Source organism: Bos grunniens, chromosome 20, assembly GCF_055505025.1.
Source record: "Bos grunniens cultivar Pamir isolate PY7600 chromosome 20, Bosgru_T2T1.0, whole genome shotgun sequence".
Classification (NCBI taxonomy): Eukaryota; Metazoa; Chordata; class Mammalia; order Artiodactyla; family Bovidae; genus Bos; species Bos grunniens.
This window is the reverse complement of record NC_141184.1, coordinates 69201526-69228935: the sequence shown is the minus strand read 5'-3', so window position 1 is coordinate 69228935 and position 27410 is coordinate 69201526. Positions and strand designations below refer to the sequence as shown.

Here is a 27410-nt window from a genome sequence, read left to right as displayed (position 1 = left end):
AGAGAGAGCCACTCCATCAGAGAGTGGTTGTGTGTCTGCATCCCGGGGGTCAGGGCTGACGATGGGAAGAATCTCAGGGACCTGGAAGACTATGCCTTACTTGAAAGCCCAGCCTGAAGACCTGAAGGCCCGGTCCTAACGGAGTAAGGAAACCGGTAAGGAAGCTGCTGGCCCCTCTTTGCTTGGAGCGAGAAAAGGGCAGGCGAGCCAAGTCTAAGCCCGGCAGGGACCCGGGGAAGGGGGCTGGGGCCGGAATTTGCGGAGCACCTCCTTTGTACGAGGCCTCACCGTTGTCTTAAGAACTTTTCCTTTTATTAATACAGTGGAGGGAACTCAACTTCAGAGAGAAGTTAAGCAATCTCAGAGAAAGCACAGAAGCAAGATCAGAACACCTTTGGTCCGATCCTAGAGCCGCAGGTCTTCCTCTCTGTGTCACCACCCAGGACACACACTGGGCAAGTCCAGCTTCTGTGAGTTCTCAAGGTGGGCCTGTGGTGATGATGTCTCTCCTCATCTCAGCCTAACTCAGGTGCCACACCTGCTTTCCAACAAATGGTTCTGTCTATGCAGAAGTGACCGATGACAGGGGCACAGTGCCCATGGAGGGAGGAGGCTAACATGGCAAATTTCAGCTCAGTTCAGTTCAGTCGCTCAGTCGTGTCCGACTCTTTGCGACCCCATGAATCGCAGCACGCCAGGCCTCCCTGTCCATCACCAACTCCCGGAGTTCACCCAGACTCACGTCCATCGAGTCAGTGATGCCATCCAGCCATCTCATCCTCTGTCGTCCCCTTCTCCTCCTGCCCCCAATCCCTCCCAGCATCAGAGTCTTTTCCAATGAGTCAACTCTTCGCATGACAAATTTCAGTTCTCAGTATTTGTGTGATGGCGATTCTGGGAATGGGAGTGGAGACCAGCACATACTGGAATTACTTCTGCTTCATGGGGTCGCAAAGAGTCAGACATGGCTTAGCAATCAAACAACAACAACTGCTTCTCAGAGCCCATCTAGAAAAAGGTGGCCTCAGTCGCCTAGGTGACCCTGAGGTCCTGTGTCTGACACTGTCCTCCCCGAGGTGATGCCAACCTGAGTCCCCTCGGAGCGACACTACAGTCAGCTCACAGCCTGGGTATGTTAGAAAGAGCTTGAGCTTTGGATTCCTGTAGTCATGGTGGAGTCGCCAAAGTCCCCTGGAAGATGGAGAAGGTAGAGGAGAATGAAAGCAGGTGTTTGTTGAGTGCTTTCTATTCCCTTTTGTTAGATGAGAAAACCAATGCTCTGAGAGGTTAACCAACTCAGGGATGCCTGAATCCAAAGTTCAAGTTCTACCACTGGAAGTTGGGTCTTGGCAGAGATCCCCTCAGAGGAGGGTAAGAGTGCATAGGCTGCCCCTACTCAGGAGTGGATCTGAGTGCCTGAGTACCATGTTCCCCACAGACGCAGGAGGCTGGTGGTTCCAGCCAGAATCTGTGGCTGCAAGACAACCCTCTGGGCACTGCCCCCTGGTGGCTCAGTGCACAGCTCTGCCAAACGCCATTCCCCGAGTCTGTTTCACAGCTGGTGGCCCAAACCTCCATTCAGGCAGTCAGGTACGCAAACTGCCACCTAAGGGTTGGTGCCTCTGCCACGTGGGACGAGGGCACCAGCTGCACTTGCCACTTAGGCCATGCTGTGAATACAGAACTCCATCCCAGAGATGGGTTTTGTGGAACCCAGTTTAGCTCCAGGACCTGAGGCCTCTCTTCCCAGATATAGCACATAAAAGAGGGGCTTGGAAGACCTGGGTTCAAATCACAGGCACTTTATGGCCATGTGACCTCAGTCAAAACCTTTCACTGATCTGAGAGTCAACTCTCGAAATTAACACCTACTGGGTCAGTTGGTGAGAATTAAATGAGATTAATCACCAAGAGTGGCACCTAGCAGGCATTTAGAGGGCTTTCTCCTTTTCTCCTTTCTTCCCTTATAAAATGAGACATTCTCAGCACTGTAACCAGAGCAAGCAGGTTGAGATGGGATCACCCATCCACGTCTAGCCTGGGTAAAGCTTCTCAGAGTATGAACTCTTTGGAGCAGATTCAAAAGCTCAGGGCCCAGACATTCTGTCTTCCTAACTTAGGGTTGACCACAGGAAACACATGATTCAGCTGGAGTCTTGGAGCTGAAGACTGGGTGTTTCCAACTTACTTGACTGAGGGTGGTACCTTATGAGAGAAGAAAGAGTTGAGACATATCCCAGATGAGAATGCAGCTAATTCAGGCCAGACTAGAAAGAAGTTGTCAGTGGTCATGGGTTACAGGGAGAGACTAAGTGCAGTAAGTAGCAGGGTGTCCGTAGACAAGACTCCACATCTGTCCCCACCATCTGGAGGGCCCCTGGCCTCCTTCATTCACCTGGCAAATGCACACACATCCTTCAGGAACCCGTGACCCTCTCTATGGCTTCCATCCTAGCGCTGTGGCACCGTCCCCCATGGAGCTGGCCGCGCGCTTCCTTTGTGTTCCCTCCTTGAATCCCTTTGCCTCGGCCCCCGTCACAGGACAGTCACCGGGAACTCAGGTCTCCTTCACTGCTCACGCTCCTCTGTCCCCAGCAGACCGCAGCTCTTTGGGGGCCTCACATGAGTCTGATTCATAGGAGGATCCGCTAAGCCTTTGGAAAGTTGAATGAAGGGATAGAAGGCATGGGAGTGCTCCCTGGACCTTCTTAAACATGACTCTGGGATTAAGAGGAAGGACAAGCGTCGGGGAGATGCACTAAAGGGAGAAAGTGTGATTACGAACATTGGTAGATCGATAATGGTGATTTTATGGCTGGTATTGTTGGCGCACAAGCAGGAAAAGACTGAGGCAGGGAAATATGACAGAGTGCAGATTTATAGGAGTTTACACATGTGCAGAGATGTTCATTATTGGCTTTGTAACAGTAAAAGATTCAGAAATAACTTAGTAACCATATAGGACATGTGTTATATAAATGTTAGTACACTGCTGCTGCTGCAGCTGCTGCTAAGTCGCTTCAGTCGTGTCTGACTCTGTGCGATCCCATAGATGGCAGCCCATCAGGCTCCCCGTCCCTGGGATTCTCCAGGCAAGAATACTGGAGTGGATTGCCATGTCCTTCTCCAATGCATGAAAGTGAAAAGTGAAAGTGAAGTCGCTCAGTCATGTCCGACTCTTAGCGACTCCATGGACTGCAGCCTACCAGGCTCCTCCATCCATGGGAGGAGCCATGGATGGAATCTTATGAAATATCTTGTTGCCATCACAAACAATGAGGCAGATCTATAGGAATGACATGGAAAGTTCCCACTGACATTGGGAAAGAGTATGTGTCATGGTACAGTGGTTAAAAGTACTTGTAGGTCAAATATACTTCAACTTTTTAAAGAAATATGAAAGTGAAATAACCATTAAAAAAAAAAACATAAAATGCTAAAAAAAAATAGTGCTTGGCTCAGCTTGCCTGGATTCAGTTCTGTTCTTCACGTGCTATATAACCTTGGTATTTTCTTATCATCTCTAAGCCTCCATTTCTTCATCTGTAAAATGACAATGGTAGTAACTACCTCAAAAAGTTGTTGTGAGGATTGAAGAGGTTCTTGGCATAGTAAAAGCATGCATTCAATATTTAATAAAGATTTGCTTTTATTATTAAGTGAAAATGTATGTAGCAAAAACTGTATGCCATCATTCCAGTTTTGCTTTTAAATCTTTTTCTTCATGCAAAGATATATGTGTACATAAAAATATAGTGGATGTGTGCGTAAAGCAACCGTTAACAATTGTTATTTCGGATGTATGAGACTAGAGAAGTGAGGGAGGGATTTACACTATTTTTTTAAGAGTTAATTTTTTCAGAACTTTTAAGTTCACAGCAAAACTGAGCTCCATACACATACACAGCTTCCTCCACCATCAACATCTCCCACCCTAGTGGTATGTGTGTCAAATTGATACACCTACTTCAATACATCACTGAAATTTTCACATTTGACTGTATACATCTCTAGTTCATTTCCATTCCTAGAATAAACATGTGTTTGTTTTGTAAGTAATGTTAATTAATGGCTGATTTGCACCCTGAGCCCCAGAATGGCAAGACTCTAGAAAGTGACCTTGTTCACAGAGACTACCAAAGAGGTCAAATTTGGGACCTGAGCCCCGCCCCCGCCCTGAGGACCTCCGCTGCTGTCCCCAGAGTGACAGTTCGCAGGCTCGCCTGCCTGGGTACCTGCCTCTCCCAGAGACATCTGACAGCAGTCCCCAAACCGAGGAGACCAGCCCCTAGGCCGTGCCTCCCCTGACAGTCTGCACGCACATGATGCTCACCCGCACCGGCTAAGCAGCTTCAAAGCACCAGGGAGCAGGTCCGGGGGTGGAGAGCAGTCCGTGACTGGGTCTTGAGGCTGCCAGCCCTGTCTGTGAAGCCTCTGACATTCACCAGCACAGAGACATTTCTGGGAGTGCTGTATTCTCATTGCAATACAGGGATAAACCTGCCCATCTCGCAAGGCCATTGTGAGCACAGATGAGGAGAATCTATGGGAAAATACCTAACATGTTCCTTGGCCCATGGAGGTCCTCAGGGAGTTCTCATTTCCTGCTTAACAGGCCTAGACCCTCCGATATACGGCATGGTCGGAGGGGAGTATGTGGTTGGGATGTCCTTCCTGGAAAATCAGGACAAGGACAGGGTGAGCACTGTCCTGGGCTCTCCACACATGCACCTCAGGACGCACCAGCTACATTTCTGCTCTGGAGAACTGCTCGCTAAACAAGTCCTCAGCCTTTATTTGAAATGTGATTCTCCAACGAAATTGAGTGAGTTGAAGCAATATGGCTGAATCTAGAGCCTGTCATACAGAGTGAAGTAAGTCAGAGAAAAACAAATATCATATATTAATGCATATATATGGAATCTAGAGGAATGGTACCGATGAAGCTATTTGCAGGGAGGGAATAGATGCACAGATGTAGAGAACAGACTTGTTGACACGGTGGTCGGGGAGGAGGAGAGGGGATGAGCTGAGAGAGTGGCACTGACGTATATTCACTATTGTGTGTAAAACAGATAGCTGATGGGAAGCTGCTGGGTAGCGCAGGGGGCTCAATGTGGCTCTCCGTGATGACCTCGAGGGGTGGGGTGGGGGTGTGGTGGCAGGGAGACTCAGGAAGGAGGGGATATATGAATACATGTGGCTGATTCATGATGTTGTACAGCAGAAACTGACACCACACCGTGAAGGAATTATATTCCAGTTTTAAAAAGTGGAAAAAAAATGTGATCTTCCAAAATGAAGGCATTCCTGGATGACATGCAGGGAGGAGCTGCATGTGGGTGTGGGAAGAGGCTGCCCCCAACAGAGGTGGAGAAAATGCTGTACCTGACCCTCCAGGAGGGAAAAGCTGGGCTGGGTGGAGGTGCGCTCTGGGGGTCGACTGCCTCCCACCTGCCCCATCTGCTTCCCCAGGTGGTTTCTACTTCGGCCTCACGCTACACGTGCCGCTCCCCAGCATGAAGCGCAGTCTCCACCTGACCTTCGTGTGTCTGAGTCTCTTCTCTGCACGGTGAGCTCTGCCACCCACAGTGGCCTTGGTCTGAACTGCTCTGTGTTTTGCACTTGGTGGGAGGGGTGGCAGTCCTTTCTACTTACCGACGACAAGACAGATCCTAGTGCCTTCACCCCACTGACGCACCAGGACGTACAGTGTCATGCCATGTTTTTCCGTCTGGAGAGGTCAAGCTTCCAAAATGGTCAGAGATGGATAAATCCCTTTTGTTTTGGGGTGAAGGTTTTGAGTGTTTCCAAATTACCACGACATTATGATACATGGCAAATGCATAATAAAGTGGGGTGAGATAGAGATATGTTTAATTCAGCAGCTGAAAATTGGAGGGTTCTCTTTGGAAGAGTCACTGCTGGTACATGAGCACATGCACACGTATGTGCGTGCTTGTGTGCTCAGTTGTGTCTGACTCTTTGCAACCCATGAATTTTCCAGGCAAGAATACTGGAGTGGGTTGCCTTTTCCTACTCCAGAGTCCTGACCCAGGGGTCAAACCTGTGTCTCCTGCGTCTTTTGCATTGGCAAACAGATTCTTTACCACTGAGCCACTTGGAAGCCTATATAACCACACACATACATGCAAACACAAGCTCAAGTTTCAAGTTTGTGTGTGTGCATGTTGACCCGCACATCAGCACACATGTACACTGACACCTGTTTTCTTCTGCAGGATGTGCGTCCAGGGGAATCAGTTTAACATCGAGGTCAGTAGAAGCAACAAGCTGTCCCTGCCTGGCTTTGAGAATCTCACAGCAGGATATAACAAGTTTCTCAGGCCCAATTTTGGCGGTAGGTCATTCTTTTTGCCCAGGACATCAATTCGAAAGGAACAGGACCAGAGATAATATGCAGATAAGGGTTTTGGGAGACTGTAGTTGACTGCTTTTTCTGATCTAACAGATTGGCAGTGATACAAACAGCTGCCAGTTATTTTTCATGCTGCTCGGGAGAAAGCAGTTTCTCTGGTCTCTCCACCTGCAGGATACAGAAATCCTTCTCCCCAGGGAGGACTAGAGCTTCCTCACTACCCCATACCTGCTCTCTGCCTTCTACCTGCACTTCTGGTATCATTACTCGAGAAACCCACTATGTCTCACCAGGACTGTTCCACCTGTTCTTCATGCCTCAGCCTGCCACCTCAAGACTAACCCTCTACTCTGCCATTCGGATGACCCACCTGGGCCCTTTGCTGCTCAGAATACTTCCTGCTCCCCAGTATCTCCAGCCTAGAGTCCAGAGCCCTTTGCGTGGCACACTCGGCACTTCCCAGCCCCACCTCTATCTGTCTGTCAACCTCATCTCCCCAGCTTCTCCCCGCTATGCCCTTATACAAATGTGCCCCCAGACCTCCTTGGCCTCTCTGGTCTCCATGGTTTTTGCTCAGAGTGTTTATCTGCCAAGAAGAGCTTGTTCCAATTTGACTCCTGGTAAAATGCCAGTTTTCCTTCATGTCTCAGATCAAAGGCTTCCTCTTCTGAGCAGCCCACACAGATTCCTCCAGGCCTCATGCCCTTTCTTCACACTCTATTTTGAACATACTTGTAGATCATAGCTGTCACCGGGTGCTACTGTCACTGGCTTTATGTCTGTCTCGGCTCTAGGCTGAAATCCCTTGCAGAAATCCTGCTTTATTTACTTCACTAGCCCCAGTGGTATCTCAGTGCTCAGCAGGTAGCAAGTTGTCAATTAATATATCTTGAAAAATGAGGCAAGGATGGAAAGAATGAGGCCACCACCTACCTCCTTCTCACAGGGTCTCAGCCTCTCTGTTTGTAAAATGCAAGACTGAACAAGGTGGTTACTAATGTCTTGTTACCTTGAGTAGTAGAAAGAGCCTTGGAGTTGAATAAACCTGAGTTTGGCTCCTGGCTCAACTGCTGGGCAAGCATCTTAGCTTTCTGTAACTAGGGGGTATATCATCTACCTCACAAGGAAGAGTGAATGAAGTGTTTAAATATATCATCAGGATGCCATCTATTTTAATCCCTTTGCCTTCCTGCTCCTCCCTTCAGTTGATATTAATAAAATTCTCAGGTCAGATCTAGGATTAGTGGGTTAGTCCAGGTCCTCTGAGGAGCAGACAATGAGAGGGGATTATCCTTGCAAGATATTTATTGGGGCCATATCTATGACAAAATATGGGGCAGGAAAAGGAGGAAGCTGGAAAGTTGAAGGGGAAAAGGGAGGGAGGGAAGAAAGGCTAGTGGAGGTGCCTTAGACCACAGTGCAGTTCTAAGCGTATTCAGAAAGTCCACCACGGAGTCCTTGAGCAGAAGTTCCCATCACAGGAGTCTCCCATCTCTGTGCCTCCCAGGAGCAGGCCTGCCTTAGTATTCCTAACACGTTCAGGCCCCAGTGGGATGCAGCCCATGGGAAGTGTGGCCTCTGAACAAGTGTGGTGAAAGGTTTCAGAGCACAGCAGCTGGGGCCACCCACACCCCTTCAGGTGGAGATCTGAGAGACCCAGCATCATGGCCACACATTTAGGATTTGAGGTCCTTAAGGGACCTTGGGGGGCTTCCACCTCCCCTAGGTTTCCCAGGACCAACTGAATGCTAATGATAAGCCTGGGAGTGTGCACATCTAGTTAGATTTGCTGAACAACTTCTCTGCCTCCCAAATGCCAAACAACTGGGCCAGAACACTGCCCTTCTTGTTGCTGGCTCGTGGACCAACAGGGTGCAGAGTCCCTGGGTAACATACCATTCTGAGCCTGAGGTGGCCCTCAGGGACATGAGACGCACACCCACCTGGGGTGGGATGGGGCAAGGGGTCCTCAGTCAAAAAGAGGGGAAGGCACACCCCCCACCCCTTGTCATGAGCCTTTGGCACTCTGCCTCCTAACAGAACCTACATGTATGAGGCAGTCTCCAGGCCCACGGAGGGGCTGTAGTTCTCTGGAGTAACGTCTGTCCACGCTGGTCTAGGACCCTGAGGTCCCTGAGTGACCAGACCTCCATAGGGCTTTTCAGGGACTGAGCTTGGCAGCACGGGTCTGCAAGCCTCTGCCCAGGACCTGGCCTTGACCTGTTTCCTAGGAGAAAGCTGCCCTCTGGTGGTACTGCTCACTTTTCTAACTGACAGGGAAGAAAGAACAAACTCTGGTCCATAAAGCAGCCAACTGAGGAAAAGCCGGGACTAGACTACCTAGAAACAAACTAAACGTACAAGCCCACAGTGAGCCTGAGGCGCTTGTACATCTTCGGTTCTCCATGTTCCTCGGGGTGGCAACCAGCGCTGACCCACGCCTGCCGTGTGCCGAGCTCTTACAATCGATCCCATGACCTTCCCAACCCCACCCTGATGACCGACATTAGTAGCTCTATTTTAAAGATGAGAAACTGTAAAACAGAGAGGTTTAGCAGTTTGTTCAAGGTCACACTGCTGGGATGTGGCCACTCTGACCCTAAGCTTCTCTTCTTGATGCAACACCTTGCTGCCATGAGGGTCAGAGAGCCACTTAGCACCTTAACTCCTTCAGCACCTTCCAGGGTCTGCCCTGAAAGATCTACCCCTTTCCTACCAAGTATTCAGTTAATTATTTTTAATTGCACTGGCTTTAAAACTCCAAGTTCTTACCTATACCCTGCAGCTTGATTTCCTTCAATTAATAATTAGGCTGCTCTCTGATTTCTCCCAGTTTGATGTGGTGAAGCATTTTGAATTCCACCTCTCCTTCTCCTAGTTAATGTGTTGTCACAGTTCCCTGAGGTACCCCCAGTTATTATCCCAAGTAAATGCTTTCCACCTATTAACCTGATGAGGAAGGTTGTTTCTTTTCCAGAATTAGCTAACATCATGGAAGAGAGGGGTTAGGGAAGGGAAATGATATTTACCAAGTGCATGGTATGACATGATAGAAACCATGCTGGGGGCTCTGTACACATAATTATTTCTGAGCACCTTCTGTATGTCTAGCTAGGCAACCATTCGTGCATATTCTGGCTCGTCACCTGCAAAGAAGCTACCACACACCTTCTCTCATTTAACCTTTTCCATGACCCTCTGATGTCATTAGCATTATTCAAACCTGCGGGTGAGAAAGCTGCAGTTCTGAAAGGTCTGCTAACTTCCCAGATCAAAACTCACATCTTCCTGACTCCTGGACTTTTGTTCCACATCTCTAGTCTCAGGGAGAGTAAACATTCCTGGCCTGGCCACTGAGAATGGTGGCTCCCATTCTTCTTCACTTCTTCTTACTTCACTTGAGAGGTAAGACAGGCACCCTCAGAAGTCAGGCCCATCCGCCCAGACTCCAGGATTGAGGCCCAGCATCTGTACACCAGACCAAATGGGGATGGTTCTGCAATTGTAAATAGTTTAAGGTGCCTGGAGAGCACAGGAAGAGGAGAAAGATGTCAGGAGGTGAGTGGAAGCTCAACCATGAGCAGTCTTGAATGCCATCTGGTGGTAAATTTACTTGGTTGAGGGAGGGAGATATATTTGTGTACAAGTTCCCAAATCTCTATTACATTTTGAAATAAATGAGTCCCTCACAAGCACCATAGGAAAAAGTCCTCCAAGTAAGAAGTAGCAGATACCATTCCATTCCTTCAAATAAACACTAATGACTCTAATGTGGTCTCGCTTCTGCGTGTTTAGCTAAGTGTATACATGTGCGTTGCTTTTTCATACAAAAGAGAGACACACCCTGTATGGACATTTCTCCTGCGAGGGGGAGGATAGAAATTAATCTTTTATTTATAAGCTTCTAAAGTGTTTAAAATTTTGCAATAGATCACTGTTACTTTTGAAATTTTCCAAGATATATGTATTTCTTATGTGCATATTTGCCAAGTTGCTTCAATTGTGTCTGACTCTTTGAGACCTTATCTGATTCTTTGCAACCCCTTGGACTGTAGCCCACCAGGCTCCTCTGTCGATGGGATTTTCCAGACAAGAATACTGGAATGGGTTGCCTTTCCCCTCTCCAGGGGATCTTCCTGAGCCAAGTATCGAACCTGCATCTCTTGCATCTCCTGCATTGCAGATTCGTTACCACTAGCACCACCTGGGAAACCCATATATTTCTTATATATATTTTTTATTAATTATTAATGTATATAACTATATTTCTTAACTGTGCTAATGTTACCGAATCTGTTTATATTTCTATTAAGGCTTTCTGTTTTTTCTCCATTCTTAGGAGAACCTGTTCAGATAGCACTGACTCTGGACATTGCAAGTATTTCCAGTATTTCAGAGAGTAATATGGTAAGTGTGCTTCCCTCGCCTTCCACCTATTGAGCCCCTTCCCTGTGTTTTATGAGGAAGCCCATTCTAGCTATGCAAAACAGAACAGAGACTTATTGGAATGGCAGGAACTGGAGACCTATCCTGAAACTCAAGACAGTGGAAGATGCTTGTAAAACAAATCTTCTGAGTATCAGAGGAAAAGTGGATTCAAAGGCTAGGAGTGGGGGGGATGAGGGAGTGGGTGTGCTGGGTGAGGGATAAGAATGGGGAAAAATAAAATGCAGGGAGGAAGCCTAAATATCACATGGTTCCTCACAGAGCAGGAGACAAGCTGATGAAAACCAATAATCACGTAACTTCTTCCAACCATCTTCTCACTTAAGAGAACACATTTTAGGCAAGGTGACACTACAGGCAGTTTGCCATGAGAGTCCGCTGTAGACCCCAGGTAAACTGGGCAACCTTGAAAAACTTACTGTGGCCTTTGTGATCAAGGGATAGTAAGTTAAGGCCCTGAACATACTCCTATGCGGCTCCCTTTGGGCAGTGGGTGTTGTTATCTGGAATAAATATGGTGCTTTGTCCTCATATAGCTGCAGGCCACCACCTCGAGGCAAGCTTCGTTCACCCCTGTCTACTGTGGCCTGTGCTCTTGATCTCAGTGGCGGTGGGGAGGGAAGTAAGACGGGACCCTTTTCCTTGCACTTTCTGAGCTTTCTCCTTCCGTCCACTTCCTCTCCCCGGATGCCCCTCAGGACTACACAGCCACCATATACCTCAGACAGCGCTGGACGGACCAGCGGCTGGTGTTTGAAGGCAACAAGAGCTTCACTCTGGATGCACGCCTAGTGGAATTCCTCTGGGTGCCAGACACCTACATCGTGGAGTCCAAGAAGTCCTTCCTCCATGAAGTCACTGTGGGGAACAGACTTATCCGCCTCTTCTCCAATGGCACAGTCCTGTATGCCCTCAGGTAACTGGGCACCTGTGACCTCAGGGTTGGAGGGGAAAGAGCGGGGAGGAAAGGCAAAGGATGTTCTGACCAGTCTTCAGTAACCACCTCCCCTTCTCGTGGGCCTGCCTTCTTAGGTCCTTGTCCCCAAAGCAGAAGGGCCCTTTCTCAGTCCAGTTTGGCTCAACAAGTCTCTACTGAGAATGTGTGCTCCGTGCCAGCCCTGTGCTGGATGCTGAGGCCATGGGGCTGAATCAGATGTTGTCCTGACACAGACACATAAGCAAAGGAAGTCAGGGCACTGGGGGCCTGAGGCAGGAGTGGGACAGTGGTTTGGGGTGATGTTAGAGGAGGTTTTCGCAGGACTCTAAGCTGAGTCTTAAAGAGTAAAAGGAAGTTAGCTAGGAAGAGGGAAGGGGAACAGGAAGCGCAGACAGAGAGGTGATACAAAGAACTTCCTTTTCCTGGGCACAGCAGGGCAGTTGGTGGCCACAGAATACATCTCTACTTAGGTGAACTGTTCTCATACAGATAGAAAATCAAAGTACAGTCCTCCAAAGCCTCACCACCTGTAGTCATGGGTTCTGCTTTGCCCCTTCTTCAAATCCCCGAGGCCAAAACTTCCTTCCACCCTTCACAACTTCATCAAGTTGTTGTTTGGCGGCAACAGGAAGGATGCCCCTAAGGTGCTCCCTGGGGCAGCCTACAGGCAGAGGACTCACCACTGCCTCTGCCAGGGTTAGACAATGACTGCAAGCCAAACGCTGCTACAGGCCTTCAGTAGAAGGCTAGGGACCATGGACAGAGGAGCCTGGGGGGCTACAGTCCACGGGGTCGCAGAGTCGGACACGACTGAGCGACTTCAGACATGCACACACAGGGACCAAATATTCATGAAAGTGAAAGTGAAAGTCGCTCAGTTGTGTTCAACCCCATGGTCTATACAGTCTATGGAATTCTCCAGGCCAGAATACTGGAGTGTGTAGCTTTTCCCTTCTCGAGGGGATCTTCCCAACCCAGGGATCAAACTCAGATCTCCCACGTTGCAGGCGGATTCTTTACCAGCTGAGCCACAGAGGTCAGCCCAAACCTCAACAACTTTTTCGAGAAGTCCAATAGACCTCTCCCTTGACCCTAACTCCAATTAATACTAAGGTGCCCCTTCCTTGCGTTCCCACAGCATGTGTGAGTGTGCATGTGCGTGTGTGTGTCTCTCTGTATTATTGCACATAACAGTGCAAGTACAAGGATAACAAATAATGGATGATGGTTAATAGCCTGGCTCCAGAGTCAGACAGATTTAGGGCAAGTCCCTGCTCTCTGACTTTAGGCAAGTTTTTGACTCTCAGAGCCCAGAATAAACTGGATGCAGAAGGATCTCAAAAAAGCCAATGAATGATTCTGTTTTGTGATATTGTTGCAAGTTTGTCTCTGAATTGCCAACATTCTAACTTTCTGCACTCTGGACTCTGGCTTTAACCAAGTCTCTCAAGTATTGCTTAGTGCAGAAAAACTCAGGACCGCTGTGAATGTGGGCACCAAGTCACACATTCACTCTAAGAGTCAAGGTGAAAGTTCTCTTGGAGTGGCCCTTAAGAGGGAGGGTATACTTTTTATAGCATCCTTATAACACTCTCTACGAACCCATTTTTCCTTTCTTAGAATCACAACAACTGTTGCATGTAACATGGACCTGTCTAAATACCCCATGGACACACAGACATGCAAGTTGCAACTAGAGAGCTGTGAGTATATGTCATGTGGGCCCCTTAGATGAGTTTCTGGGGTGACTTAGATCTGTGTATGTGTGAGGAGTGTCCTATTCATAGTAGACTTTCTCTCCTTGATGTTGATGACAATGGGTTCATCCCTTCTGGGTGTATGTCCAGAGAGATTTAGAGACTTTAAAAAATAAACCTTTCAACATTATGTCTTTGGGAGAGGACCCCTGTGCATTGGCACCAAGTATTTCCACCTACAACTAGACAGGACAGCAAAGCAAACAGGAGTCAATAGGACTAGGAAGGAGTCTCAGAAACTACTAAGTCATGGAAGCCAGGAAGAGCACAGCAGAAGAACTGGCAGATATACAAAACAATCATCGACCTTTATTGCAAGACTGCTTTAAACTTCTAAAATAAATTATTTGATACACATAAAGCTTAATAGCATAGTGCCAGTAAGTGGACATCCAAACTGCATCCTGGGGATTTGCTTATGATGAAGAATGAGGATTTACTCTAACTTGATGGGTGTCAGATGAATTCCTGGCCGTCTGAGTGATCTTGTGGTTCCTTTGTAAACCACTCCGAAATGCCTACCATGGGGAGGTGGCACCTGTGATACAAGTCCTAGGGAAAAAATGCCACAGACAATGATTATTAAGGCGTCAAGGCATGGCTTGCACAAGGAGGAAAAACTGTAGTCAAGCTCTGGAAACCCCTGGGTGCTTCTTACATGAGGACACCAGTGGCCAACATCCGAGAAACAGAACCATTATGAGACAGCGGTCATTTTTCAGAGGTAGACATTTAATTAAAGACTCGGGCAGGCAGATTAATTACCTTATTGATTAAATGCATGAAAAACCTTCTTGAAGCAATGCAGCTGTTTGGGGGCAGACTAAAACTTGAGGTTAACAAAAAGAGAGCTCATTTTCAGCCCCGTGTACAGAGAGCAATTGCCCTCCATGGGTGGCTGTGCTCATCTCAAATCTCAGGAGTGAGATTCTCCTGGAAACTCCAGCACTCTGCTTGCACAAATATTGTCCCCAGTGAGCAGAGGAAGCTTTCCCTGACTCTGGGTTCAGAAACCTCACCAAGGGCTTTTTCCTGAATGCTATCCCTAGAAAAGAATTGATACCATGCCACAATTGCCCATATCCACCCAGGGAAAGAGCAATGAGAAGGTAATGATTGTGAGCATTTACCAGTCACTTTGCCCACAAAGGTCCATATAGTCACAGCTATGGTTTTTCCAGTAGTCATGTACAGATGAGAGTTGGACTATAAAAATGCTGAGTGCTGAAAAACTGATGCTTTCAAATTGTGGTGCTGGAGAAGACTCTTGAGAGTCGCTTGGACATCAAGGAGATCAAACCAGTCAATCCTAAAGGAAATCAGCCCTGAATATTCATCAGAAGGACTAATGCTGAAGCTGAAGCTTCAATATTTTGGCCACCTGATGCGACGAGCCAACTCACTGGAAAAGACTCTGATGCTGGGTGAGGGCAGGAGGAGAAGGGGGCGACAGAGGATGAGATGGTTGGATGGCATCACCAACTCAATGGACATGAGTTTGAGCAAACTCCAGGAGATGGTGGGCAGGGAAGCCTGGCATGCTGCAGTCCCTGGGGTCACAAAGAGTAGAACACAATTTAGTGACTGGACAACAACCCCACCATCAGTTATGAAAGCAAAATATCTAAGTAGAGGCTTGTATAACTTACTTTTTTAGATACTTTTTCCCTTTGGGATTCCAGACAAAATGATACAAGCAGTACAAGTTGCTCTGACTTGTTTCCACCTTTCAGCTGTTATGAACGACAGTGCTGTGAACATTTCTGTACAAGTCCTTTTATGGACATGATTTGATTTCTCTTGGACGGATACTTAGGAGTAAAACGCCGGGTCAAATTTATGTTTAATTTTTCAAGAAACTGTCAAATCGTTTTCCAAAGTGGTTGCTCCATTTTACATTTCCACCAGCAACACTCTCACCATCTATTACTGTCTGTCTTTTTCATTACAGCCATTCTGGTGGATGTGAAGTGGTATCTTACTGTGGTCTTGATTTGTGTTTCCCTTAAGACTAATGATTTTGAGAATCTTTTTATGTGCTTAATAACCACTCATCTGTCTTCTCAAAGGTATCATCTGAGGATTAAATGAGATGATAATGTTGTAAAGCACTTAGAAAGGTAATTGCTTACTAAGCAATAGATATTATCATCATCATCCATGGGCTTTGGTATTAAACTTTCTTGAGGTCCAGTACAGGTTTGTTTCTCATTTGCTTTGCTGTCCTGAGAAAGTTATGCAGTCTCTCTGAATCTGATCATTCTCATGTATAAAAGGGACAAAGCATTACAGTTCCTCAATTCTAAGGCACAGCATGTATCGAATAGGAACACTGCAGAAAAAATGTAGGCTCTAAGCTCTACTTAATATATAACAACTGTGAGATCCATTTCAATTTCATAAAATGTAAAAAAAAAAAGTTTTAAATAATGAAGAAGTATATAGCTCTACTTTGCAAGCTTGTGAGAATCTTAGAGACATAATATGTAAAGGACTTAATGTAAATGTTTAATAAAAGGTAGCTATTATTACTATCACCAACTATATTAGTAAAACTGCTTTGAGGTTTATCAAATACTTATGTTTGCAGACATCAACAAAGTGGATGGCTGAAAGTTTTTTTGGGTTCTTTTTTTGTTGTATTATGCCAATATGAAAATATGAACAGGCCAAATGTCCCTGAGAACCCCCTCCAAATTAGACTGTCCTGAAAGGCAATAGCTACTATAGATCTTTGTGAGTTCACAGATACGTGTTCAAAAATATCATTTAAATAGTGATAGAGGCCGTTTCTAGTTACTCATCATCTACTAGGTGTATACAATGCTTAGCGCAGGACTGGTTCTCACTGACGGTGAAAGGCCCCAGCAGGTCGTCTCATTCTGGGCACACACTGCAACTACGCTTGAGAAATCATGCCGGGCTTTGCGTGGGATCGTCCCTGGACTTACACCATCAACAGAGCTTCTGTTGTCTCTGCCTCACAGCGTTTTCCAGACCAGTCCAATCTGCCACCTTCTTGCACTGATCAGGGCACTCTTTCACTCGGCAGGGGGCTACGATGGGAATGACGTAGAGTTCAGCTGGCTGAGAGGGAACGACTCTGTGCGGGGATTGGAGAACCTGCGGCTTGCTCAGTACACCATACAACAATATTTCACCTCAGTTACCAGATCACAGCAGGAAACAGGTAACTCATAGGACAATCTGCACAAGGGCAAAGTAGCCTAGTTGTATTCTGAGTCAGAAATATCACGTCTTTTTCACTTGGCCCCTTCTGGGCCCAAGAACCCCTCTGTGATATGCCAAGCGTTTGGGCTTGGCACTTCTACCTGCTTCACACCCACTACTGAGGTGGTCCCAGGGGCTCACAGTCTAGTGAAGCAGGTGTCCTGGAAACCAGCAGTGACGCTGCAGGAATACTGTGACAGAGTAAGGCACGAGAGGCTCGCGGGTGGGGGCATCAGCACCCCCGTAAACGCCATACTATACAACCACAATTTCTTTCATTGAAACTATAATGACAGTTCATTGTTAACTATGTTTTGGTGAACAATGGATGGTTTGAGGCAAATACAGCGAAGTTAAACATCCCACAGGGAATGCCGGGTGAGTAGGGTTGATCTCTTATCCCGTGTTCACCCTATCAGGAAATTACACACGACTGGTCTTGCAATTTGAGCTTCAGAGGAACGTCCTGTATTTCATTTTGGAAACCTATGTTCCTTCCACTTTCCTGGTGGTGTTATCCTGGGTCTCGTTTTGGATCTCCCTTGATTCAGTTCCTGCAAGAACCTGCATTGGTAAGTAGTCCCAATGGGAGATTTCTAAGAACTGGCTTATTAGGTCTTATTTTTTTTAACTTTCTGCCATTCTTTTATTTGATATTCACAGGACAGTTCTAGGAGCTGATTTCTTGAGAGAGATAAAGAGAGACCACGTTAGGAATAGTGTATTTTTAAACTTTGTTTTACAGTGACAGATAAGGAAGAATGGTTATTTTGTTTACTGAACACCTCCCTCCAGTGAGAAGACGGAAATATTTAGAAAGTCGTATCACTCATACCTGTACAAGATGGGCAAATCAACTCTTTTCCAGAAGCCCACAGCCTTTTCAGAATGAGCTCTGCCCCATTTCTGAGTCCTGTCCCCACGCTGCCAGCTCTTGAGTGGAGACAGTTTGCCAGGTGGAGAAGGCAGGTGCACTGACCACTGTCGTGGGTACGTTGCTCACTTTTTCCCCAGGAGTGACCACCGTATTGTCAATGACCACACTGATGATTGGGTCCCGTACTTCTCTCCCGAACACCAACTGCTTCATAAAGGCCATCGATGTGTACCTGGGAATATGCTTTAGCTTCGTGTTTGGGGCCCTCCTGGAATATGCAGTTGCCCACTACAGCTCCTTACAGCAGATGGCAGCCAAAGATCGGGTAAGAATTTGAGGACTCTCTGTATAATTCATCACCTGTGCCATATACTGGTCTGTCGAGAAAACCAGGACCTGGTTCCTGACCCCCAGGGATTCACTTTGCACCAGTGATTCTCATCTTGTTCAATTGTGGGAATCTGACAGTCATGACACCTTTTTAACAAGACTACTCTTTTTGCCAATGAGATATTAATATGCTTAATTTTCTCACAGAAAATAACTGTTATCTGTATGCAACATAAAATCACAACCACGAGAACAAGCATCCATGAAAAACCTAGGATCAAATCAAACATGATCAGCTGCTTATAAATTCCAGATTAATATGTATTTACTATTTATTCTTTTGTTGCCTTCTTGTTTTCTTAAATTATACAAGCAATGGTTTACAGAAAAATGTATGGAAAAATTAAACTGTGGCAAACTTCATGATTAGCGTATTTTTCTGCTAACAGGCAGAGACTCATTATCTGGCTTAGCAGTGAAACACCATGGTTCATCTCTCAGAATAATAATGATTATTATCAATTGAGCGTGTATGTGCCAGACATAGTCACAAGCTCTTTGCAAATATTATGTCATTTAAAATGCTCATGGTCATCATGTCATGGTCATGTGCTCAGTCATGTTCGAGTCTTTGTGGCCCCATGGACTGTAGCCCACCAGGCTCCTCTGCCCGTGGGATTCTCTAGACAAGGACATTGAAGTGGGGTGCCATTTTCCACTCCAGGGGATCTTCCCAACCCAGGGGTCGAGCCCACATCTCCTGCATTGGCAGGTGGATTCTTTACCATCTTGTAGACACCTGTTAAAAGTGCTCATAACAACTCTGTAAGGCTATCCCTATTTTTACAGTTGAGAGTTCTGAGTATGGGAAGATAAGTAATTTATTCAAGGGGACAAAGACAGGAAAAGGCAGAGCTGAGATTTGAACCTAAATCTGCTTGGCTCTGAAGTCTGACACATCTGTTATTCCCACTTGCAGTGGGCAATGGACCATGCCCTTAACTATTATTCTCTGCAGCCTCATGGAACCCTGGAATTTTTTGGAAGCCCAGTTTGATAGACATGGCCATACTAAAGCTCCTGCTAACAGGCAAAAAAAAAAAAAAAAAAAAAATAGGGATCCAATGCAGAAGAGCTGCCCACCTTCAGCAAAGGGCCAGGATGTACAAGGTTTAATGGGGAGAAAAAGAGGATTCAGAATAGCCCAGAGATCCAGTTGACTTTTCTCTTGTGCTTGACTATCGTAAACAATGTTTCACACAGTCATAGTACTCAAGTACTAAAGGCAAATGATCATATGTGCCAGCCAAAGAATATTCATTTATTTTACTCCCTGTAGGCTTTCTTTTTTAAAAAATTAGTTTTTTAATTAAATTTATTTTTTAAATTGAAGTAGAGTTGATTTACAATGTTATATGAGTTTCAGGTGTACAGCATAATGATTATTTTTATATATACTACTCCATTAAAGTTATGACAAAACAATGGCTGCTATTGCCTGTTCTATACAATTTACCCTTGCTGCTTATATATTTTATACATAGTAGTTGAAATCATGCAATCCCATACCCCTGTCTTGCCCCTTCTCTTTTCTCTTTCCCTCCCATAATCACTAGCTTGTTTTCTCTATCTGTGAGTCTGTTTCTCTTTTGCTAGTTGTATTCATTTATTTTTTTTCACGTATAAGTGATATCACAGAGCCTTTGTCCCTCTGACTTATCTCACTGAGCATAATGCTCTCTAGAGCCATCCACATTACTGCAAATGACAAAATTTCATTCATATTTATGGTTGGCTAATATTTCATTATATATGTGTGTATCTCACATATTCTTTATCCGTTGGTCAGTTGAGCTACACTTGGATTGCTTCCATATCTTGCCTATTGTAAACGGTGCATCTCTGAACAGTGGAGTGCATGTATCTTTTTGAATTAGTACTTTCATTTTTATCTGGATATATACCCAGGAGTGCAACTGCTAGATCTTATGGTAATTCTATTTTCAGTGTCTTGATGAACCTCCTTATTGTTTTCCATAGTGACTGCACCAACTTACATTCCCAACAGTGTACAAGGATCCCCTTTTCTCCATGTCCTAACCAATATTCATTTGTAGACTCTTCGATGGTAGCCATTCTGACAGATGCAAAGTGATGTCTTATTGTTTTGATCTTCATTTTTCTAATAATTAGATATGTCAAGTATCACTTGCCTGTTAGTCATTCTGTATGTCTTCTTTGGAAAAATGTCTCTTCGGGTCCTCTGGGCATGTTTTTGATAGTGTTGTTTTTTTGATATTCAGCTGTATGACCTGTTTATATATTTTGGATATTAACCTCTTGCTGTTCATGTCATTTGCAAATATTATGTCCCATTCAGTAAGTTGTCGCTTCATTTTATTAATGGTTTCCTTAGCTGTGCAAAACTTTTAAGTTTAATTAGGCCCCATTTGTTTAATTTTTGCTTTTGTTTCTTTTTGTCTTGTGAGACTGATCCAAAAAAATATTGCTATGATTTATGTCAGAGTATTCTCCCTATGTTCTCTTCTAGGAGTCTTAGGGTTTCAGCTCTTACATTTAGATCTTTAATCCATTTTGAGTTCATCTTTGTATAAAATTAAATTTTATACAAAATTTAAAATTTAATTTAATTTTAAATTTTAATTAATTTAATTTTAAATTAATTAAAAATTTTCTAATTTGATTCTTGTAAACGTAGCTGTCCAGTCTTCCCAGCACTACTTATTGAGATAACTCTTTTCTCCATTATATGTTCTCATCTCCTTTGTCATAGATTAACTGACTGTGAAGTGGATTTATTCTTGGGCTCTCTACTCTGTTGTGCTGAGCTGTATGTCTATTTTGTGCCAGTACCATGCTGTTTTGATTACTGTATGTTTCCATCTTTGTTTTGTGTTACAGATTTTGTTTGATGTCTGTTTTGTTTGATATGAGTATTGCTACCCTGGCTTTTTTATCATTTCTGTCTGCATGAAATATCTTCTTCCATCCCCTCACTTGCAGTCTTTGCATGCATTAAACTTTTTTGTAGGCAGCATATAGGTGAGTCTTGTTTTTTAATTCTATCACTCACCCTGTCTTTTGTTTGAAGCATTTAGTCTATTGACATTTAAAGTAATTATTCCCTTCCATCCAGGCTTCCACATAACATTGAGCAGTGTTCCCTGTGCTCTACAGTAGACTTTTGGCGGTTATCTATTTTAAATATAGCAGTGTATCTAGGAGGGAGCTCAATGAATTGGGAAGAATGGATACATGTATACGTATGGCTGAGTCCCTTTGCTGTACCCAAAACTATTACAACATTGTTAATCGGCTATACTCCAATACCAAATAAAAAGTTTAATAAAAAATAAAATAACTACCGACAGTTATGTACTTACTGCCGTGTTATTACTCATTTTCTAGTTGGGTTTTTTTTTTTTTTTTTTTTGGTTCTTCTCAGTTCATTTCCTTTTTTGTTTCTTTTCTTATGGTTGAAGATTTTGTTTAATAACATTCTTACGTTCCTTTCTTTTTCGTTTTTGTGTATCTGTTGTAGGTTTTTGACTTGTGGTGTCTACTTATTTTAAACTGGTAGTAATTTAAGCTCAAACACATTGTGAAGGAGCTGCATTTTTTACTCCCTTCTCCTACACTTTGCGTTTTTGATGTCATAGTTTACATCTCATGTGTCCTTCAACTGTTTTTTGCAGTTATAGTTGTTTTCACAATTTTTTTGTCTTTTAATCTTCACACTGGCTTAATTAAGTGGTTGAGCCTCAGTTCTTACTGTACGTTTGCCTTTCCTAGTAAAGGGATTAGGATTATCCCTTTCCTATAGATTCTTTCTTCTTTTCCACTTAGAGAAAATCCTTTAACATTTCTTCTAGGGTAAGTTTACTATTGATGAATTGTCTTAGTTTTTCCTTGTCTGAGAAGTTCTTTATCTCTTCTTCAATTCTAGATGATAATCTAGAATAACCTGGGTTGCAGGTTTTACCCTTTAGAGCATTGAATGTCACACTCTTCTGGCCTGCAAAGTTTCTGCAGAAAAATCAGCTGACAGATTTATGTGGGATCCCTTGTATATGATTCTGTATTTTTCTCTTGTTGCCTTTAGAATTCTTTCTTTATCGTTAACGCTTGGCATTTTAGTTATGTCTTAGTATGAATGTGTTTGAGTTCATCTTGCTTGGGACCCTCTGTGTTTCCTGTACCTAGATATTTGGTCCTTGTTTGGGTTTGGGAAGTTTTTAGTCATAATTTCATCAAATACATTTTCTATCCCCTTCTCTTTCTGGGACCCCTATAATGTGAACATTGATACACTTGATATTATCTCAGAGTTGTTCTCTTTTTTTTTTTACTTGTTTTTCTTTTTGCTGTTCTAATCAGGTGGTTTCTATTATTCTATCTTCTAGATCATTTATGTGTTCTTCTGTATCATTTAGTCTGCTTCATTCCTTCTAGTGAGTTTTACTTCAGTATTAAATTCTTCACTTCTTTTCTTTTGGCCACACTGTGTGGTTTGTGGGATCTTATTCCCTGACCAGGGGTTGAACTCAGGCTTTCGACAGTGAAAGTGTGGAGTCCTAACCATGGATATCAGGGAATCCCTAAGATTGGGTCTTTTTAAAAATGTTTTTTAGTTCCTTGTTAAAATTCTCACCATGTTCATCTATTCTTTTCCCTAATTCAGTTAACATTATTAATAATAATGTTTTGAATTCTTTATCAGATATTGTTTATTTCTGTTTCATTATTTTTTCAGGGGATTTCTTTTGCTCTTTCAACTGAGATCAGTTTCTTTGACTTTTCATTTTGCTTAAATTTCTCTGCCTCTATGAGTTTAGGTGAAGCAGCTGCCTATTGTGGTCTTGCATAGGCCTTATGTGGGTATGTCCCTACACAGAGTGCTTTCGCTGGGAAAGCTGAACTTGGTGTGGAAGCTAGTCATGTCTTTCCTCAGCATGTGCTGGCAGCTGTCACCTTGGTGGAAGGTGGGACTGCAGATGGAGGGGCTAGAGCTAGAGCCTGGTGTGCGGTGTGACTTCCTTTCTGCCCGGTGACCCTCCTCACCCTGTTAGGGTGGGATCTGACCCCAAGTTGCTGGAGCAGAAGCCCTGAGGATTGAGCTCATGCTGGCTCTATCCCTTTTAAATGTATGCTTTTCCCTCTCCCAGCCCCAGGGAGGTGCTGAAGGAAGGGAGGCCTACAGGCTGGGTAGGCTGCAGAGAGAGGTCCACGTTCTCTCTGATGTACTATCTGGGCAGGTACCAGCAATTGTTGCCCTTGCTCTGCTCGGGTGCAACCTCGGGTCCAGGTCCTCTTTTCCTTCGTAGCTGATCACTCCTCCGGCCTCTGCCACCCCAGCCCTGCTGTGAAGTCGCACCGCAGGGCAAGCAGGACCCATGTAGACTCTCTGTGTGGACTGGGGGCAGTGAGCTACTGTGTATCAGCCATTGTCAGAGGCCTGGGCTGCTTCTGATGTGCTGCTGGAGTAAGAGTCAACAACGGCTGCCACCACCCCACCCAGGCTCTGCCCTGGGATCAGGCTGCCTCTGCGTTCCACAGCTGAGCTTTCTTTCCAGTCCACGTGCTGTGTTGTTCCAGCTATGGTGGAGAATGGCAACTCCATGGGATTGCAGGAACCATCATTATTTCTGTTTGTGTGGCAAAAACCTTAAGACACTGCTGATTTCTACTAACTTCCATAATCAGTTATTCCCTTCTCCCTGGAATAAAATGAAATCGTCAAATACCTACTAAATGCTTTACGTAATTTACACCATTTAATCTTCCCATCACTCTCAAGAGGTAGGTATTAATGTCATCAACATTTTGCAGGCAAGGAAATTGAGTTCTAAAGGAATTGGGGTGACTAAAATGTCACAATAGTGAAATACAGAATGGGATCTGAACCCAGGTCAGTATCTTCAAAACCTGAGCAATTAACATTTAGCACCCTAGAGAAAGAAATGGCAACCCACTCCAGTATTCTTGACTGGGAAATTCTGTGGACAAAGGAGGCTGATGGGCTACAGTCCTTGGGGTCACAAAGAGTTGGACACAACTGAGCACACACATACACACACACACTCGGCTCTGCACATCTAGAATGGGCAATGGTTATTCTCCCCATTATACAAGCTGATGGCTTAAAGACAGGTGCCTATAAGCAGGATATCAGGACTGCCACGTCTTGCTTACCAGACAATGAAAACCGGTGACAAGTTCAAGTTTGTCTTCTGAGATAAGTTGGGCAGGATTGTTGATTATTTCACAATTCAAAACCCTAGTAATGTTGATCGATATTCCAAACTACTATTTCCTTTGATTTGTATGGTAAGCAAGACACTCAGTACTGCTCTCTCTTAAACCTAATTATTCAATATTAAGACCTCTAAGTATGTGAATTGATGTTGCTTAGTCACTCAGTCATGTCTGATTCTTTGCAACCACATGAACTATAGCCCTCCAGGTTACTCTGTGCATGGGATTTCCCAGGTAAGAATACTGGAATGGGTTGCCATTTCCATCTCTAGGAGATCTTCCTGACCCAGGGATCGAACCCACCTCTCCTGCATTGGCAGGTGTATTCTTTACCGTTAAGCCACCAGGGAAGCCCCACGTATATAAATACCCACTTACTTACTTTGCTAAGTCATCTGTCACACTAACCACCGTGTTTATGAACTAGGGGAAAGCAAAGGAAGTGGAAGAAGTCAACATTACTAACATCATCAACAGCTCCATCTCCAGCTTTAAACGGAAGATCAGTTTTGCCAGCATTGAAATTTCCGGAGATAACGTTGACTACAGCGACCTGACAATGAAAACCAGTGACAAGGTCAAGTTTGTCTTCCGAGATAAGTTGGGCAGGATTGTTGATTATTTCACAATTCAAAACCCGAGTAATGTTGATCGATATTCCAAACTACTATTTCCTTTGATTTTTATGCTAGCCAATGTATTTTACTGGGCATACTATATGTATTTTTGAGAAGATGTTGAACTGTTTGCAAGCCAAAGATCATCAATAAGCAACGTAATAAGGTAAACGATATTCTAAGCCAAGTGTGCACCCCAACTAATGGTGCCGCGAGTGACTAAAATAACATTTGAGCGTTTCCCCTCAAAGAATGGCTCACCCAACCATTATTTAAGCTGTGGACAAGTCCCAGCACCATGTCTTTTAATAGAAATATCTACCCATTTATTTTTTATTTTTACGAAAGACGTCCCTATGGAGCCCAAGATTACAAGCCTATCAGGACTGGCTTCTCAGTGGCTCCCTGGTCTTCATTTAACTCATACAAAAGAGGAAAAGGGAAACTATTGCATGTATTGAGTCAAGTGGCAGAGGTTGTTTCTAAATCACACATGCTATTTACTAAATCTCTACAGTGCTTAAAAAATACATTGTTGCTTAGTTGGGGAGTAACATTTTCTAGTTTTTGGTTTTGATTAAAATGAAATGTGGGCTTAAGTAAATTAACTGAAAGTCAGTGCAGTAAATACCAAGATGAGTTTTTAATATAGTGTCTATTGCCACAGCAGAACTGTCCACATATTCCAATAAGTCCTACCATTGAAAATCAAATATAAGTGAAGAAAAATTTAGTGGACCAATAATCTCAAACATAAATCTCTTCTTTTATAAGATATAATGGATTCCCCAAACTGGGAGAGCTCTGGGGCTTCATTCCCCCATTTGACATGTCTTATCATTTTACTATTATATGCAAGCCTATCCTAAACAATACTGAAGCCGTTTCCCCACATCATGGGAAAAATGGAGGAACTTTTAAAAAACTTATTCTAAGAGTCTTTATACAGACTATTGTCATGAAGCCTTGCAGAATCAAGTCCAATTCTATCTGCTGCTTCAACACTGAGCAACAGTTTGCCAGCAGCAGATCCCCTGCATCCTTCCATGAGGAGCTTTTATCCCTATGCTCTAATGACAAGGAAGGATGCTTATTATAATAGATAATGAGCTGCATCACCCAGAAACAAGTGGCTTATCACAAGTGGCACCTGATCTTTCTAGCTGGACTACTTTGAGTGGCTTATCCTGCCTCAGTAGGAGAATTTTGATCCTGGGTCCAGAGCTTTCTGAGTCAGTAGCTTGTTACAGAACAAGGTGCTGCAGGTGAGCTATCTTTTCCCAGCCCAGCCACTCTCACCCTAACAAAAGAAACACCTTATGTGCATCCCTGCCTCCTGGCCTCGCTCAGCCGAGGGTACCATAAATGGTAATTTGTGGGTGTGCCATGATAAAGGCCCAATCTTTTAAAAGAATCTTGCCATCTTTAATTCTTTAGCTTCCTTTGCTAATAAATGTATCCTTTAACTTTTCCTTTCAGAAATAAACTATGGCTTTGGAAGATCATCCCTCTCCTATCCCTGTACCACAGGCTCTCATTCTTTCCCCCTTTATGATACTGCTAACAATTCAGTTTCTGTGGGTTTGATCAACTGAGGTTTTTAAGCAAAATGTTTCTGATGGGAATGGAAGAATTAAAGAGGTGGATGCAACTGTATGGTTCAATAATATTTGTGATTCTTTTTAATAAAGATTGAAAGGAAATATCTGTTTTGAAACTCCAGTCAAGCACTATATTTTTTAAAAAGGTATAAAGATGTGAAACTGTGAAATAAATATATCATATCAGCTACATACCAAGTCAAGTGGTCATCTATAGAACATGTTTAAGATCCCATTTTGAAAAGTTGTTCATCATAATACAAACTCAGTGGACTCACACTCTTCCATCCTCATATTCCCTTCATCCTAGGCCATACACATATATATTCACACACACAGCCCCCTCTACTATTTCCTACTGAGGAGGGTAGACACTCGTGAAATCGTCAGTGTCGTTCTTTGACACCACTGTACCACTGTTAACTTGCTTTGCAGTTAAACAGCTAGGCCTGGTGATATTGAAAGACCTACTTCTCAAAAAATGTCCTAGATTCCCTTCCACATCTTCTCCATTAATTTTAAATTCTCTTTTGTTTTTGTTGAATGATATTTTTATAGTTTGAGAATATACTTTGGGGAAAAAAATTCTTGGATTTTTGTGTCACAGTGAAACTTATGTAGGTTGCAATATTAGAGCTCTCAGTAAAAACACTCCAAATATTCTAAGTCTGTTCCATGTATCATACCTACCCAGATCAGTCCCCAACCTGCTTTATCCAAAGCATTTATTTCTTGAGTAAAAATAGCAAGACTAATCCCATCAATTATTTTGATATTGAGAATATCAATGTTTAATATCAATATTCTCAATACAGGGAGGAAGATATGTATACATAGATGTAGATATATTCAGTAACAAGCAGATGACAGCAGGTTAATTTCAAATGAAAGGAAGAAATGGAGAAATGAGCATAGCAAAAAAGAGCTAGATACTACAAGACCACAAGCTGAAAATAAGT

General features: G+C 44.0%; 1 protein-coding gene across 3 annotated transcripts; it reads left to right on the top strand.

Annotated features, from left to right (window-relative positions):
- GABRP (gamma-aminobutyric acid type A receptor subunit pi) lies at positions 1-26567 on the top strand. 3 transcript variants are annotated; one of them, XM_086361123.1, is made up of 11 exons: positions 1-155; positions 324-470; positions 5476-5572; positions 6243-6361; positions 10719-10786; positions 11524-11741; positions 13383-13465; positions 16572-16709; positions 17170-17322; positions 17765-17952; positions 24661-26567. In XM_086361123.1, the coding sequence occupies exons 3-11, from the start codon at positions 5520-5522 to the stop codon at positions 24961-24963; spliced, it is 1323 nt and encodes a 440-aa protein (XP_086217249.1). In that variant the 5' UTR covers positions 1-155; positions 324-470; positions 5476-5519; the 3' UTR covers positions 24964-26567. The 3 variants fall into 3 exon arrangements, with proteins under 3 accessions (XP_086217249.1, XP_086217248.1, XP_086217247.1); XM_086361122.1 differs by having other exon boundaries at positions 324-483; XM_086361121.1 differs by lacking the exon at positions 324-470.
- Positions 26568-27410: the final 843 nt, after the last annotated feature.

Excerpts from the sequence above, each read along its gene's own strand:
- GABRP (XM_086361121.1), top strand. The coding sequence starts at position 5,520 with ATGAAGCGCAGTCTCCACCTGACCTTCGTGTGTCTGAGTCTCTTCTCT. Across the intron at positions 6,362-10,718 it reads TCTCAGGCCCAATTTTGGCG|GAGAACCTGTTCAGATAGCA; the intron begins GTAGGTCATTCT and ends CTCCATTCTTAG. Across the intron at positions 16,710-17,169 it reads CAGATCACAGCAGGAAACAG|GAAATTACACACGACTGGTC; the intron begins GTAACTCATAGG and ends TCACCCTATCAG.